The sequence below is a fragment of the Phacochoerus africanus genome, chromosome 5 (assembly GCF_016906955.1).
Source record: "Phacochoerus africanus isolate WHEZ1 chromosome 5, ROS_Pafr_v1, whole genome shotgun sequence".
NCBI classification, from domain to species: domain Eukaryota; kingdom Metazoa; phylum Chordata; class Mammalia; order Artiodactyla; family Suidae; genus Phacochoerus; species Phacochoerus africanus.
In genome coordinates, this window is record NC_062548.1 from 84307872 (window position 1) to 84325379 (window position 17508).

General features: G+C 40.8%; 1 protein-coding gene across 2 annotated transcripts; it reads left to right on the forward strand.

Annotated features, from left to right (window-relative positions):
- The first annotated feature begins 261 nt into the window (after positions 1 to 261).
- CCT4 (chaperonin containing TCP1 subunit 4) lies at positions 262 to 17075 on the forward strand. Of its 2 annotated transcripts, XM_047781986.1 has the most exons (14): positions 262 to 555; positions 4689 to 4741; positions 5419 to 5508; positions 7948 to 8056; positions 8638 to 8780; positions 9304 to 9425; positions 10045 to 10177; positions 12138 to 12277; positions 13637 to 13733; positions 13816 to 13926; positions 14008 to 14138; positions 14276 to 14510; positions 16021 to 16134; positions 16894 to 17075. In XM_047781986.1, the coding sequence occupies exons 1-14, from the start codon at positions 429 to 431 to the stop codon at positions 16906 to 16908; spliced, it is 1620 nt and encodes a 539-aa protein (XP_047637942.1). In that variant the 5' UTR covers positions 262 to 428; the 3' UTR covers positions 16909 to 17075. The 2 variants fall into 2 exon arrangements, with proteins under 2 accessions (XP_047637942.1, XP_047637943.1); XM_047781987.1 differs by lacking the exon at positions 16021 to 16134.
- The last annotated feature ends 433 nt before the right edge of the window (positions 17076 to 17508 follow it).

The following is a 17508-nucleotide window of genomic DNA, read 5'->3' on the forward strand; positions in this document are numbered from 1 at the left end:
ACTGCGCGCCATCGTTGGGCCCAGCCTGAACTAACGGAAGGGACCTCACCGCCGAGGAGGAGGGGGGAGTGGGCAGAAGTGGGTGTCCAAACACCTGCCTTTAAAATCGGAGGTGGTACTCTCTGCCTCCTGGGAGGCCACCCACCGGGCCCCTAGCTCCCGGCCTCCGAGCCAACAGATCCCCCCTCCCCCTACTTCCGAGCTCCGCGGCGCGGTCCCTCGCACCCGGCGCACAACGGGCAGCCTGTTACGTCACGCCGGCGCCGCGCCGCCAGGCAGGCTCCCTCCCCCATCTGCTCCTCTGCCCGGCGCCGCTTTCTGGAAGCTTCTTAACGGCGGTGGGTGCTTTCCGTTAGTGCGCGGCTGGCCACCTAGAATCTTCATCCATCCGTCCGTCTCGATCGTATTCAGACCCAACAGAGATTGCCATGCCTGAGAACGTGGCCCCCCGGAGCGGGCCGCCCGCCGGGGCTGCCGGCGGCCGCGGGAAGAGCGCCTATCAGGACCGCGATAAGCCGGCCCAGATCCGCTTCAGCAACATCTCCGCGGCCAAAGGTACAGCCTCCCGGCCTGAGCCGCGGCCTTCCCATGCGCTCTCACCCGGGTGTTGGGTGGGCATGGGGTTTTCTGTTTCTTCAAATGATTCCCTCTGGTCCTCCCATAGCATAAGTTCAGTGCAGAGAATCTTCTCCGTTCTCAACCCATAATTCCCGATTCCGAGTATGGAGGCTTTTCCAGTTTGTCCCTGCTGCATCCTAGACGTCCATAGTCGTCCAGGGCTGTGCTTCATCATATTTCACAAAGCGGCCGAGGCAGCGGTCCACTGGTAGAATGTTGTTTACACAGTACTTTTTATGTTTTCTTTTCTCTATTAAAGTGCTATTTAAATGAGCTTTTCTGCCCAGCCATTGACCGAGTTTGGGTAAACTTTCCGTGCCTTAAATTGGGGCGTGGCGGTCCCATTGTACTGGGTTCTGGGGAACCAACTGACCCGTCTTGTTAGAGAATAATTGTGAGGCTGCGTTGTGCTTTGCAGGTGCAGCAGGCAGGTGGAGAAGAGCTTGGTCCATAGTGGAATTCAAGAAGCCTTTTTTCCATTCAGCTACGTTATTTCGTGGCTTTGTGACCTTTAATCTCTAAGGTTGCCCTATCTATACAATAAGGGAGAAAAAAGATTTTAAGAGGTGTGAGGATTAAGAGAAGCTGGGTTGAGATAGAAAAGAGTGGAAGGAAAAAATGAAAGCAGAGGCTTAGAGTTCTTGACCATTATGTGCATTGAGTACAGTGGGTATTTTATTCGGGTTAGAGAGTAAGATGCCTGAAGAAATGAGAGGTGAAGAATTACCCTGTGGCTCAGCGGAAACGAATCCGACTAGGAACCATGAGGTTGTGGATTTGATCCCTCGCCTCCTTCAGTGGGTTAAGGATCTTGCCTTGCTGTGAGCTGTATAGGTCGCTGATGCAGCTCGGATCCTACGTTGCTGTGGCATAGGCTGGCATCTGTGGCTGCAATTGGACCCCTAGACTGGGAACTTCCATATGCTGCGGGTGCAGCCATAAAAAGCAAAAAAGAAAAAAAAAACGAGAGGTGAGATTTGAAAGGTAAAGTGAGGACAAAGGTTGAAGGGGCCTGATGTCCTGGAAAGGGTTTAGTGTAATTCCAGCAGCTACAGATTGTTCTTCAATATGAGGTGACAGCTAACTTGGAGGGTCGCTGTGAGGATTACATAAGAAGGTATGTAAAGAGCCAGATATGTGAAGTACAGCCTTACATATATTTGAGGTTATCTGACCCCGTGAGTGGGGGTGTGATGATGATTCTAAAAGAAACAGTTGCACTGGGGGTGGGGGTAGTGGAAAAGGAGGATAGGTTTTCATTTGGGCCTGCATGAGTTGGATAGTTAAGACTGACCAGGAGTTCCCGTCTTGGCTCAGTGGTTAATGAATCTGACTAGGAACCATGAGGTTGCAGGTTTGATCGCTGGCCTTAGTGGGTTAAATGGCGTTGCTGTGAGCTGTGGTGTAGGTCGAAGATGCAACTTAGATCCCCAGTGGCTGGGGCTGTGGCGTAAGCCAGCAGCTGCAGTTCTGATTCAACCCCCAGCTGGGAACTTATATATGCTTCGGGAGCGGCCCTAGAAAAGGCAAAAGACGAAAAGTTTAAAAAAAAAAAAAAGACTGACCAGATGGGTATATTTAGGAATCATTTGGAAGTTGAGATGATTAACTGGAAATAAAAGTTGGTAGGTAGTTATGTAGAGATCATAGTTAAAGCTTAGATTTATTATATTAGAAACAATATGTTAGATAAATTCTGGGACCCTCTAGGGGTCAAAAACTATATAATATGATAGGTTTTCAACAAACAGGGAAGATATGAGATGTTACTTTGTCACCTTGGAAACATCATATACAAGAATTGAAACAGGACACGGGAGACATGCAGAAAGGAAGCAAAGGCCACCTAAACTACCTATAAGCCTGACTTACCTCGCAGCACAAAGGGGCGCGATTAGTCCAAGTCAGGCACAGGCCTACAAACTGGTTGAGAAAACCTGCTGACAGATGCTTTTGGCGGGGGGTGGGGGGTGGTCTTTTTAGGGCCCCACCCGCAGCATGTGGAGGTTCCCAGGCTAGGGGTCTAATTGGAGCTACAGCTGCTGGCCACAGCCACAGCCACAGCCACAGCAATGCCAGATCCAAACCATGACTTTGACCTATACCGCAGGTCACAGCAACACTAGATCCTTAACCCACTGAGCAAGGCCAGGGATCAAACCCTCAACCCCATGGTTCCTAGTTGGATTTGTTTCCGCTGCGCCATGATGATGCATTTTTAATATAATTCATGGAACCAGTGTTTTCTAATTTCAGTAATAACCAAAAAGGTAGTAATAAGTAGCACTGATTGATGATATCAAAACCACACAGAGAAGTAGTGGTGGTAGTAGTTCCAATACTCTTTAGCAGGAGTCATTTAACAGATAATACTGTGTGGGACACAGCATGTTAAACCTTAGACATTTTCAGAGAAATAATTTGTCAAAAACATTTTTCTTTTCTTTTTTTTTAGGGCCGCACCTGCAGCATGTGGAGCATCCCTGGCTAGGGGTCGAGCTACAGCTGCTGGCCTACACCACAGCAATATCAGATCTGAGCCACGTCTGCAACCTACACCACAGCTCACAGCAATGCCAGATCCTTAACCCACTGAGCAAGGCCAGGGATCGAACCTGAAACCTTCATGATTCCTAGTTGGATTCGTTTCCACTGTACCACAATGGGAACTTCAAATATTGTTATTGTTTACACAGTGTAGGGGAAGCATGCTAGTTGTGGAGTGTACAGAAATAAATAGGGCACTATCTTTGCCCTGTGTATATGAGGTGAGAAAGAGGAAGGTTTAATCATGTGTCCTGGACTTGTCAAAGAAAAGAGGATCAAATATTGTTCATCAGTTCCACTTTCTCTGAGGAAATAAGTGGTTTAATAAAATAGGAACATGGACAGATAATAAGATTAGATAACTTTGGAGTGGTAGACTGTATGTCCAGAGATTTGGGGCCGGGGGGATTGTGTGGTTTTTGTTTGATTTGGTTTGGAAGTCAAAGGTGTCAAGTTTTGTTGTGTTTTGTTTTTGTTTTTGGTCTGTTTGCCATTTCTTGGGTTGCTGCCGAGGCATGTGGAGGTTCCCAGGCTAGGGGTCGAATCGGAGCTGTAGCCGCCAGCCTACGCCAGAGCCACAGCAAGCAGAGCCACAGCAACGCAGGATCCGAGCTGCGTGTGGGACCTACACCAGAGCTCATCCCAACGTGGGATCCTTAACCCACTGAGCAAGGGCAGGGATCGAACCCGAAACTTCATGGTTCCTCGTCGGATTCATTAACCACTGAGCCATGACGGGAACTCCCACAGGTGTTTTGTTTTTGCCTGTGGGCCATCCGTATACCAGCTTCACATTAGTGAACAAAAGCCTTTGTCCTCAGAAATTACATCATAGTTGGTAAACAAGTAAGTGTAAACAAGTAAGTGAGTTGTATAGTGTGCTAGGAGGTCTAGCTTATGTTATATTGCTCCTTGTTTTAAGGAATGGAGAAAATAATGTCTTTAATCACTGCATAACTAGATTATACCATTTTGATGTTTAAAGGAAGATTAGATGAATCTTCAAAAATTTTTTTTTTGTCTTTTTGCTATTTCTTGGGCCGCTCCCGCAGCATATGGAGGTTCCCAGGCTAGGGGTCGAATCGGAGCTGTAGCCACCGGCCTATGCCAGAGCCACAGCAACGTGGGATCCGAGCCGCGTCTGCAACCTACACCACAGCTCACAGCAATGCTGGATCTTTAACCCACTGAGCAAGGGCAGGGACCGAACCCGCAACCTCATGGTTCCTAGTCGGATTTGTTAACCACTGCACCACGTCGGGAACTCCGAATCTTCAAAATTTATGCTGCCATATGCAGATTATGAGTGCCGTTTAAGTGATTTTAGCAACAAAAGATGATGTGACATACAGTTAAAAGAATAAAATAATGGGTCTCCAGTAGATTATTATTAGTTTATTTTCTTTAGAGGACACAAGTAAATTGTGTGCCATATTCAAATAAGGGCAAAATGATTATTTGAGAGTAGAAATGGTTTTCTATTTAAATAAAGAGTCTTAATTTCTTTTTTTCTTCTTTTTCAGCTGTTGCTGATGCTATTAGAACTAGCCTTGGGCCAAAAGGAATGGATAAAATGGTAAAAAGCTGAATCATTATTATTACTTATTGAGTGCTAGTGTTCATACTGCAGGGTCTCTATAGAAGGTTAAGATGTGTTGTTTAAAGTGTTACAAAGGCTTTGAGAGTTCAGAAACAGGTCGATTGGGATGAATGGAACCTAACTATAATTCATAAGTTGTTGTGACAGTGGGTCCTTTTTTTTTTTTTTGTCTTTTTGTCTTTCTGGGGCAGCACCTGCGGCATACGGAGCTTCCCAGGCTAGGGCTCTAATCTGAGCTGTAGCCGCCGGCCTACGCCAGAGCCGCAGCAACGCCAGATCCAAGCCAAGTCTGCGACCTGCACCACAGCTCATGGCAACGCCAGACCCTTAACGCACTGAGCGAGGCCGGGGATCGAACCCGCAACCTCATGGTTCCTAGTCAGATTCGTTTCCACTGTGCCACGAAGGGAACTCCTCAACTCTTTTAAGTAGGAAAAAAACCTCAGCTAGTTCACTTATAAAGTTGGACTATTACTGCATATTCTTAAGTCATTCTAAGGTAAAAGAAAACAATTTGAAACAAAGCACTATGCAAACACAAATTGACATTATTCAAGAAGTATTAAAATCAAAGCTTTTAGGGTCTCATGTTAATATTGGATAAAGAAAGCAGTATTTGAATTATAACTTTCTACAAAAACCAAACTTTGCAGATTCAGGATGGAAAAGGCGATGTGACCATTACAAATGATGGTGCCACCATTCTGAAACAAATGCAAGTGTTACATCCAGCAGCAAGAATGGTAAGTAAAAATTTTAGGTGAGGTCTTTTGGGTTGTTTTGTTGTTGTTGTTTGTTTTGTTTAAAATTCTTTGGCTGAGCCTGTGGCATGAGGAAGATCTCAGGCCACGGATTGAACCCATACCTCAGCAGTGACAATGCTGGATCCTTAACCTCCTGAGCCACCTGGGAACTCTAGTGAGGTTTTTTTATTTTTTCCGTTATAGCTGGTTTACAGTGTTCTGTCAGTTTTCTACTCTATAGCAAACTGACCCAGTCCCACATACATGTATACATTTTTTTCTCACGTTATTATGCTCCATCATAAGTAACTAGATATAGTTCCCAATGCTATACAGTAGGATCTAGTGAATTTTTTTTTTTTAGTGTACTGTTTGATATGTAGTAAACAGTTAAATTTGTTTTATCGCATGATATTGTTTAAACACAATGGAAATTTTATCCTTTTTTATGCCAAACATGCATGTTTTGGGGATACATTATGCTTAGTATTATGTTCTTAGTTGCAAGTGACAAAACATGAATGTCTTGTCTGCAGCAATGTGCCACACATGGAGGAGGAAGAGATAAAAAAGCAAAATTGTGCAGGTTATTAGCTTAGTGATTGTTAGCTGGAAGAGAGTAAAATTATTGTATACAAAATAAATTTTGTGTTTAAACTTTAAGTTTATCTAAACTGTTAAATAAAATTTAAATTTATTTTTGGAATTCCAGTCATGGCTCATCAGTTAAAGAACCCAACTAGCATCCATGAGGTCACAGGTTCGATTCCTGGCCTCGCTCAGTGGATTAAGGATCCGGCATTGCTCTGGCTCTGGCATAGGCCAGCAGCTCCAGCTCCAGTTGGACCCCTGTCCTGGGAACCTCCATATGCCATGAAAGCTGCCCTAAAGAGACAAAAAGATCAAAAAAAAATGAAGAAAATAAGTTTATTTTCAAAAAATTGGGGTGTTTTTGTAGGTTTTTTTTGTTTGTTTGTTTGCTTTTTAGGGCCGCACAGTGGCATATGGAAGTTCCCAGGCTAGGAGTTGAATCTGAGCTATAGCTGCCAGCCTACACCACAGCAAAGCAGGATCCTAGCTGCATCTGTGACCTACATAGCTCACGACAATGCCAGATCCTTAACCCACTGAGCAAGGCCAGGGATGGAACCTGCATCCTCATGGCTACTATTTGGTTTCATTACTGCTGAGCCATGACAGGAAATCCTAAAAACAGGTTTTAATTCAACTGTGGATCATAATGATGATTCCAATGTCAAGAGAGAAGTCACTGTAGCAGCAAAAAATATTCTTTAGAAATTCCTCTTAAGGAGTTTCCATTGTGGCTCATCGGTAATAAACCCAACTAGTGTCCTAGTGAGCTGTGGTGTAGGTCAGAGACACAACTCCCATTCAACCCCTAGCCTGGGAACTACTTTTTTTTTTTTTCAAGATAAATTTATTTTATTTAACCCACTGAGCGAGTCCAGGGATCAAACACGCAACCTCATGGTTCCTAGTCAGATTCGTTAACCACTGAGCCACGACAGGAACTCTAGAACTTCTGTATGCTCCGGGTGTGGCCCTAAAAAGACACGAAAAGAAAAAAAATAAATTTATGTTAAAGTCCCTTTTGGAGTTTTCCACATGGCTCAGCGGAAATGACTAGGTCGTTGAGGATATGGATTCAAACCCTGGCAGTCAGGGATCTGGTCTTGCTGTGAGCTTTGGTGTAGGTCACAGACCTGTTGCTGTAGTTGTAGCTTAGTTTCAGCCCCTAGCTTGGGAATTTCCATTTGCTGTGGGTGAGGCCCTAAAAAGCAAAAAAAAAAAAAAACTTAATTTGCATAATGCAGGGTCAGTTTAGATAAGCTTGGGAAAGGATTCCAAACTGACAGTCTCCTCTGAATGTTGCATTTCATAACTTCTGAGTCTGCAAGTTATCCATTGTCCTTTTGAGTAGCTAGCTCAAGGAAAAAATTTACAAACTATAGTCTGGAATGGAAATCATAATAGAGCTACTTAGAGAAAAAATATAAGAATTATGTGTGTCACAAATATATAGGTCAGTTTTATTGTCGTTTTTTTGTCTCTTTAGGGCCGCACCCTTGGCATTGGAGGTTCCCAGTCTAGGGGCTTAGGTATGGCCTAAGTCACAGCCACAGTGACTCCAGATCCTAGCTGAGTCTGTGCCCTATACCATAGCTCACAACACTGGATCCTTAACCCACTGAATGAGACTAGGAATCAAACCTGCACCTTCTAGTCGGATTCATTTCTGCTGAGTCATGATGGGAACTCTAATAGGTCAGTTTTAAATGAAACCAAGGCGGACAGCAAACCAAAAGTCAAGTATATTGAATCTTACAGTGTTGATAATAAAGTTTTATATGTGAAACTGATGTGAAGGTCATTGAAGTTATGTTTCTGATTGAGCAACCTGATGTTCTGTTCACTTAGCTGGTGGAGCTGTCGAAGGCTCAGGATATAGAAGCAGGAGATGGCACCACTTCGGTGGTCATCATTGCTGGCTCTCTCTTAGATTCCTGTACGAAGCTTCTTCAGAAAGGTAGATAAGAAGACTTAGAACATGCTTTATATTACTGAATAAAGGCAAGAAGTTACTAAGTAATATCCGATTTAAAATTTAATTTGGAACAGCTAATTTTTAATCAGAAATTTTTAGATTAAATTTCACCGTATTATGTGAGTTAGAAAATGTTTTCTTTTTCTAGGTTTCCTTTTGAATGGAATTTGATAAAATTTAGGGTATAGATGAGAACTGTGATTTGGGATATAATATGGGTTCTTGATTTGGTAAATAATTTTTAGACCTAGTAGTGGCTTTCTGGTCAATTATTCTACTTACGTAGATTTGTAGAGTTTTGAAAAGTATGAAATTGGTTTTAGTCTCAAATATCACATGAGTATGTAACTAATCTATACCAAATTAAATGGAAGTAAATTATTAGGACTATTTGTGATTAAGGTTATTAAAGCCATTATGTTTATAATTGAAGCCTAAATTATAGTTTTAAATAATTGAGAATTTGACTGCTTTGAAATGTTAATGAATAGAGAAATTTTAAGTCATGTCAAATATGAAATTTGTCTGTTACAATTAAATAAGTGGTCCTTCATAAATGGCAGGGATTCATCCAACCATCATTTCTGAGTCATTCCAGAAGGCTCTGGAAAAGGGTATTGAAATCTTGACTGACATGTCTCGACCTGTGGAACTTAGTGACAGAGATACCTTGTTGAATAGTGCCACCACGTCGTTGAACTCAAAGGTGAGACCAGCACTGAAAGATCATTGTAAAATTATAATTTAAGGTTCATTAAGAACTACATACAAGTCTTATGCTGTGGTTATTGATGCTGGACAGTTTATAAATGTTATTTCTCAAGAGTGACCATGTTACTAAACTAATTTTCTATAGGATTATGAGTAATCTGGTTAGTCCTGAGTACTGTATTATAAGAGAGAAATGCAAGTTTTCTTTGTTCTTTTTTTTTCTGGCCATGGCATGCAGGAATTCCCCAGCCAGAGATCTGACATGAGCCACAGCAGTGACAACACCAAATTCTTAACCATTCCCTGCCCCCAGGGAATTGAGAGCATATATTTTTAATTTTGTATCCTGGTTTCAACAAACCTGAATAGAAAAGACAGTTTATATAGAATGTTTTCTCATATGCTCTCCTGCCTGCCCCCCAAAAGTGATTGAGATTACTTCTCGAATATTTTTATCATTATAAAGTAATAGGGCTTTTTCTGTTGTGACACTGATTCTGTTTTTTTAATAATTCTAGGTTGTCTCTCAATATTCAAGTCTCCTTTCTCCAATGAGTGTAAATGCAGTGATGAAAGTGATTGACCCAGCCACAGCTACTAGTGTAGATCTTAGAGATATTAAAATAGTTAAGAAACTTGGGTAAGTATCTCTAATTACAGCTTTAATTAATAGAAATTGATTTCGAAAGTAACATTGGTTGTTGGCAAAAATAAGTTAAATGGAAACCACCTAGAAAGTCACAAAAGTTTGGTTTTTGTTTTCATGGCAATTTGTATTAATGTGGGAATCTCAAGAATTTATTTACATTCCTAATGATGGCAGGGCAGTGTGGTTCAGGAATGGGCACTAGAAATGTGAATGAGACTAAAGCACATTTTAATCACTGATAATTAAATTACTGATGATGGAGTTCCTGTCGTGGCGCAGTGGTTAACGAATCCGACTAGGAACCATGAGGTTGCGGGTTCGGTCCCTGCCCTTGCTCAGTGGGTTAACGATCCGGCGTTGCCGTGAGCTGTGGTGTAGATTGCAGATGCGGCTGGGATCCCGCGTTGCTGTGGCTCTGGCGTAGGCCTGTGGCTGCAGCTCCGATTGGATCGCTAGCCTGGGAACCTCCATATGCCGCAGGAGCGGCCCAAAGAAATAGCAAAAAGAGAAAAAAAAAATAATAATAAATTACTGATGATTTTTAAGGTGTTCTACTAAACTTGCAGATTTCCTCCCTCTTAATTATCTCATTTCCTTCTTTTTTTTTAAGTGGGACAATCGATGACTGTGAGTTGGTAGAAGGTCTGGTTCTTACTCAGAAAGTGGCAAATTCTGGCATAACCAGAGTTGAAAAGGCTAAGATTGGGCTTATTCAGTTCTGCTTATCTGCTCCTAAAACAGATGTAAGTAAAACTAAATGAAATGGTTGCTTGTGTGTTTGGCTAATACTGAAAACTTGCTCATTATTATAAAAATAGAAAACGCTGATACTAGTGATAAAAAGCATGGCTCTAAAAAGAATTAGTAAAGTTGAGACAAAAGTAGAAAATATTGGATGCCATATATGATAAATGTATAACCTAAATTGACTGTTTATTGAAATTGAACATCAGCTTTACACAAGAAGACAGCTTAAGTGGGGTTATTTTTTTGTTTATTTGGTTGGTTTTATTTGTTTGTATGTTTTTATTTGCCCCAACCATGGCATATGGAAGTTCCCAGGCCAGGTATCAAACCCATGCCACAGCAGTGACAACACTGGATCCTTAACCTGCTGAGCCACAAGGGACTTCTGATGGGGTTATTTGTTGTTGTTGTCGGGGTTTTGTTTTGTTTTGTTTTTTGTGGGTTTTTTTTTTTTTGTCCTTTTAGGGCCACACATGCGGCATATGGAGATTCCCAGGCTAGGGATCTAATCAGAGCTGTAGCCTCCAGCCTACACCACAGCCACAGCAATACCAGATTCGAGCCGTGTTAGATTCATTTCCGCTGCATCATGACGGGAACTTCTGATGGGGATATCTTTTAAAGTGCCGTTCCTGGAGTTCTTGTTGGGGCTCAGCAGTAAGGTACCCGACTAGAAGCCATGAGGTTTCGGGTTCCATCCATGGCCTCGCTCAGTGGATTAAGGATCCAGCATTGCCGGGAGCCATGTAGATCACAGACACGGTTCGGATCCCGAGTTGCTGTGGCTGGCAGCTGTAGCTCAGATTTGACCCCTAGCCTGGGAACTTTCATATGCCATGGGTGTGGCCCTCAAAAGACCAAAAAAAACCCAAAATACCATTCCCAAAAGGTGTGGTTGATTTTTGTCACCTCACTCAGATTTTTTCTCGTTAAACATATTGGCATACAGGTTTTCTGTTGTCATTTGTTAACCAAATTTTAACCCTTATAAAAACTGATGTTGTTTTGTAGGTCTTTAATATAAACAGTATTTGTCCTTGGTACTTTGTTTCAGCGTGTCAATTTTTTTTTTTTTTTTGGTCTTTTGAGGGTTGCACCCTTGGCATACGGAGGTTCCCCGGCTAGGAGTCGAACTGGAGCTGTAGCTGCTGGCCTACACCACAGCCATAGCAATTCGGAATCCAAGCCGCATCTTCGACCTGCACCACAGCTCACTGCAACGCCAGATCCCTAACCCACTGAGCAAGGCCAGGGATTGAACTTGTGTCCTCATGTATACTCGTCAGATTTGTTTCCTTTGAGCCGTGATAGGAACTCCCCATCAAATTTTTTTTTTTTTTTTAACAAGCTATGGCTTGTGTAAAAAGGATGCGATTGAAATAATTTTAGCAATAAATAAATTTGTATGAAAAGAATTGACATGAAATTGATCATCTTTTTTTTGTTTGTTTGTTTTTGCTTTTTAGGGCTGAACCCAGCATATGTAAGTTCCCAGGCTAGGGGTTGAAGCAGAGCTATAGCTGCCGGCCTATGCCACAGCCACAGCAACATGGGATCTGAGCTATGCCTACAACCTGCACCACAGCTTACAGCAATGCTGGATCCTTAACCCACTGAGTGGGCCAGGGATCAAACCTGCATCGTCATGGATACTAGTTGGATTTGTTCCCACTGAGCCACTACAGGAACTCCTGGATAATCATTTTCATGTTTTATGATTATCAAAAAATGTGCTTATAAAAAATAAAAAGACAGCAAAGTGTGTAGATGAAGGTAAAAAACCTGAATTGTTTGCTGTATATTTACTTTTTTAGACTCTGTGTGTGTCTAAATAGTTTCTTGTTTGGTATGGTTTTGGTCGAATTTATACTTTACATAATATGTTTTCATCGAAAGTCTCATTTTTTTGCTTAAAAACTTTTAAAATGCAAATTATTAATGTATTTTCCCAAACAGATGGACAATCAGATAGTAGTTTCTGACTATGTCCAGATGGATCGAGTGCTACGAGAGGAGAGAGCCTATATTCTGAATTTAGTGAAACAAATTAAAAAAACAGGTTGTAATGTTCTTCTCATACAGAAGTCTATTCTAAGGTATGGGGCTATTTATTTTGTTCACTTCTTAATGATAATTGATGTTGGATCCCTTCTAGCAATTTTTTTTTTAATGGCCGCACACGCAGCACATGGAAGTTTCCAGGCTAGGTAGAATTGGAGCTGCAGCCAAGGCCTGTGCCACAGCTACAGCAACACTGGGTCTGAGTCACATCTGTGACCTACAGTGCAGCCCCAGATCCTTAACCCACTAAGTGAGGCCAGGGATTGAACCTGCATCCTCCCGGACACTGTCTTTAACCTGCTGAGCCACAGTGGAAACTCCCCTTTTAGCAATTTTTTAAAGAAACATTGGAGGTGGGTAAAGTACTTGAAATCTGAAATGCATCTTCATTATTAGGGCATTATTGTATTTTGACTAATGATCTAAAGTGAGTTCTTTTCCCGCTGTGATAATTTAAATGTGGGATATATTATTTTTCTGGCCCAACACTCTTAATATCAAGAAAAGGCTAACTTTAGGGAGTTGCCTCTGTGGCACAGCATGTTAAGGATTCGGTGGTGTCTCTGGTGGCATGGGTTCAGTCCCTGCCTTGGGAACCTCCCTGTGCCACAGGTGCAGCCAAAATAGTCTAACTTAAGTCTAAAATTAAAATTTTAGAGGCTTTTATTTAAAGGTCCATTTCAATAGTTTTCCTTGAAATTTTAGAATTTCTTTTGGTGGGAATGCTGGAATCCGTGGAGTAAAAGAATTCTCCCAAGTTTAAACTGATCCCTTTTATTGTTGATTTTCAGTGTGTTCTTCTAATGAGTGGGCACATTCTCAGGTATCTTAATACATTATAACAGAAAGTACTGTGGATGCTCTTGATACAGAAACCTTAGTAAAGAGTTGAATTCCTTCTAATCCCAAGTTATGTAATAGCGAGTAACCTTGAGTAAATTGTTCTCAAAACTCGGTTCGCTTATCTGTAAAACAAGGATAGTACTATCCACCCTTACAATATCATAGTGTTGTCAGGAGGATCACTACAGATAATTTGTATAAAAGTGTGAATTTGTAGAGTCTTAAGTTAATCATACTTAATTCTAAATTCATGAGGTATCAAGAGTTAATTACCAAAGATATACTCATTTACTATTAAGAAAAACATTGACATGATTGTCTGTTTTACTGTCTTTTATAGTGTCATTGGGATACATTTTAAATATTATCCTTTAAAAATCTTAGTCAAGAATTTTGAGTTAATTTGTTAAAATAAAGCATCTTTTTTCACAAATAATTTGTTAAATACTTGACCATTTAAACAAAGTAAAACTGTGAAAACCTAAAAAAGGAGTTGAACAGCAACTTTTTTTTAATCTACTATCGACATTATCACTGATTTTGTATTTTAGAGATGCTCTTAGTGATCTTGCATTACATTTCCTGAACAAAATGAAGATTATGGTGGTTAAGGATATTGAAAGAGAAGACATTGAATTCATTTGTAAGGTAAAACATTTTTAATGTAATAATGTGTGAAGATGTTCACTATTAAGATGTCTCAATTTGTGGATTTGACTATTTTCCCCAGACTATTGGAACCAAACCAGTTGCTCATATTGACCAGTTCACTGCTGACATGCTGGGATCAGCTGAGTTGGCTGAGGAGGTCAACTTAAATGGTTCTGGCAAGATGCTTAAGGTAACAATATTATAGCTAAACTTTTGTTTGGGTTTTTGTTTATTTTAATCTTTCAAATACCTAAGAGTTTGTTTACTAAAGATTACAGGCTGTGCAAGCCCTGGAAAAACAGTTACAATTGTTGTTCGTGGGTCTAACAAATTGGTGATTGAAGAAGCTGAGCGTTCTATTCATGATGCCTTGTGTGTTATTCGCTGTTTGGTGAAGAAGAGGTAATATTAAATTACTAAGTAACATCTTGAACATAAAAATTTAATGTATTTTGATTATTGAAGTATAAATACTAAATTATTTGAAAAATCACATTCTGTTGGATAAGTTAAACTAAAAATGTATTTGTGAATTTCAGAGCTCTTATTGCAGGAGGCGGTGCTCCAGAAATAGAGTTGGCCCTACGGTTAACTGAATACTCACGAACATTGAGTGGTATGGAATCCTACTGCGTTCGTGCTTTTGCTGATGCCATGGAGGTCATTCCATCTACACTAGCTGAAAATGCTGGTCTGAATCCCATTTCTACAGTAACAGAACTAAGAAACCGGCATGCCCAAGGTGAAAAAACTACAGGCATCAATGTCCGAAAGGTAGTAATTTAATCTTAAATTCCTGTAGAAAATGTTGATTACAGTATTAAAAGTTTCATAATTGTCTGTTGAATGAAAGGCTTTGTAATTAAAACTAGAGTAACCTTGGATTTAAATATAAGACCTTCAGGTTAATGTATGCTATGAAGAATGAAGATGCCCTAGTGAGAAGTATTATTTGTTCATTAACTGCCATTTAATGATTGTGCAAATTTAGCAAGTTACTTAGTATGTGCTTCAGTTTCCTCATTTGTGAAAGCAGGGGGTATTAATAATTCCCACATAGGCCTGTGAGGATTAAATAGCTTACTAATTAGAAAGTTTTACAAAGATGCCTGGTGTGTAGTAAACAGTAAGTATTAATTATTGGTGCTGTGATGAGCAGGAGTCTAGTGTAGTTGTATAAGGTAAACACATAGAACAGTAATACTCTCCCCTTGGGTATTAATGTTTTATTAGTGTCTCCTTTTATTGAGTCAGATAATGTGTAACGGAAATTAACAATCCAAAATATTTTTTGAATAGTTGGAGTACTCCAAAGGAAGGCATTACTTAATTAGGGAAAGTTTTATGAAGCTGCAGCCTTGGTTGGTAGATGAGAAAATTTCAGATGGGAAAGCAGTGGTTTACTAGTAAGGGGGACCACTAAGTTAACGTGTTTTGTCTAGAGCAGAGGTTATATGTTGGCTTAAAGGTTGGAAAGAGCAGATTAAAGCTAGAAGGAGGAGTCCCTGTTTTAAAGAGGGAATGTTGGAGACAGGATTGCCTATTATGACTATCAGCAGTCATGCTGGGATAAAGGTGACTAGGATAGTGGCAATCATTTAAAAGTGGCAAATGAGGGCAAATGAGGATTCAGCCTTGTCACTGTAGTAGCTTGGATTGCTGCTGTGGTACAGGTTTGATCCCTGGCCTAGGAACTTCCGCATGCCACACATGTGGCCAAAAAATAAAAGTGGGAAATGAGGGAGATATAAAAGGCAGGTTAGACTAGACTTTGCCAAATTCAAAATTAGGAGTCAGAAGTGATAAATCTTATAACTTTTAAAAATTAAAGTATAGTTGATTTACAGTGTTGTGTTGGTTTCAACTATAGAGCAAGAAAAAAAAATTCTTTTTTTTTTTTTTTCTTTTTGGCCATACCTCCCAGCATATGGAAGTTCCTGGGCTAGGGATCAAATCCACACCACAGCAACAACCCAAACCGCTACAGTGACACCACCAGATTCCTAACCTGATGTGCCACTTGAGAATCCCCAGGATATTTTTAAATAAATACACTTAACAAGGAATTGTTTAGGAGTCAAGATTAGAGTAATCCAGCATTAATTCAGTTTTTCCAGATTTTAATTGAACTACAGTTGTGTAAAGAAGAGCTTAGTAGAGAGTATCTTACCTTTGAATAGACTGAAAGAAACTTAAGTTTGAAAGGCCTTGAGGCATACTGGTAACTGTGTAGTTGGTAAAGGTATCATTATAAATACTAAAAGCAATGTGTACTGGTTTGCAGGGTGGTATTTCCAACATATTGGAGGAAATGGTTGTCCAGCCTCTGTTGGTTTCAGTCAGTGCGCTAACTCTAGCAACTGAAACTGTCCGGAGCATTCTGAAAATTGATGATGTGGTACGTATATATAGGTTGTGAATTTTTCTGCAAGGTCAAAATAAGCTGCCCTTTTTTTTTTCTTTTTTTGGCTCTTTACGGCCATACCCACAGCATGTGGAGGTTCCCAGGGTAGGGGTCAAATGGGAACTATAGCTGCCGGCCTACATCACAGCCATAGCAACATAGGATCCAAGCCGAGTCTGTGACCTACACCACAGCTCGCAGCAATGCCAGATCCTTGACCCACTGGGTGAGACCAGGGATCAAACCTGCAACCTCATGTTTCCTAGTTGGATTCATTTCCTCTTTACCATGACGGGAACTCCAAAAATAAGCATATTTTTGCAGAGTTGGGATGGGGGCAGTAACTGCTTGTTTGCTGGTCATCAGGGCTAAAAAGTTCATACTTAAGTGTTTGCTTGCCTATAAAAATAGGGAGATTTGGGAGCTCCCATTGTGGCTCATCAAGTTATGAACCTGACTAGTATCCACGATGCATGTGGATTTGATCCCTCGCTCTGCTAAGTGGGTTAAGGAACTGGCGTTGCTGTGAGGTGTAGTTTAGGTCGCAGAAGCAGCTCACATGTGGATTGCTCTAGCTGTGGTGTAGGCCAGCAGCTGCAGCTTGGATTCGACCCCCTAGCCTGGGAACTTCCATATGCTGCAGGTGTGGCCCTAAGAAGAAAGAAATAGAGATTTGGATAATTGCCTTAAACATCTTCCATTCTTAAAATTATGTCACTACGGGTTTTGAAACTTAGGTTTCTCTCTTTTCAGGTAAATACTCGGTAATCTGTCTGACTGGCCAGTGCATCTGGAGTAGAAGAGCATCTTGGCATTCCTTGTCGTTTGGAAGATTGTTTCTTTGATGGATTTCTGGGCCTGGTCTTCCAGTTGGCATTTACTTTGAAATTGTATTGACACAACTTGATGAAAATATTAAATACTTGGTTTCAAAAGGCAGATTAATTTATTGCCGTCCACCCTGCTTTATCCCCTCTCCCCACAATATTCGTATTATTTCTGATGCTCTTGAAAAACCTATGTAAGAAGGGGGGGGAAAGAGTTCACACTTACCTGCCATCTTAAGGGCTTAATCCTGGGTACTTTTTTCAGTTTGTGTATGTTTTTTAATGGAAGTCAATCGCCCAACCCTGAGAACTCCCCATTTACAGGTATATGTGCTGTTAGAAAATAGAACAGAAAAAGTGAATGATGAGAAGTTCGTCATCCTGATCCTTTTCTTTGAGAACAACCATTGTTAATTGGAATCTCTTCAAAAAATAAAAATGCATGCATATATGTAGCAGATTTTAATTGTACAAAGAGTACTCCTAACTAGTAAGTCTTTTTTCAGTGGTTTATGAAACATCTTTATTGCATCTACACTGA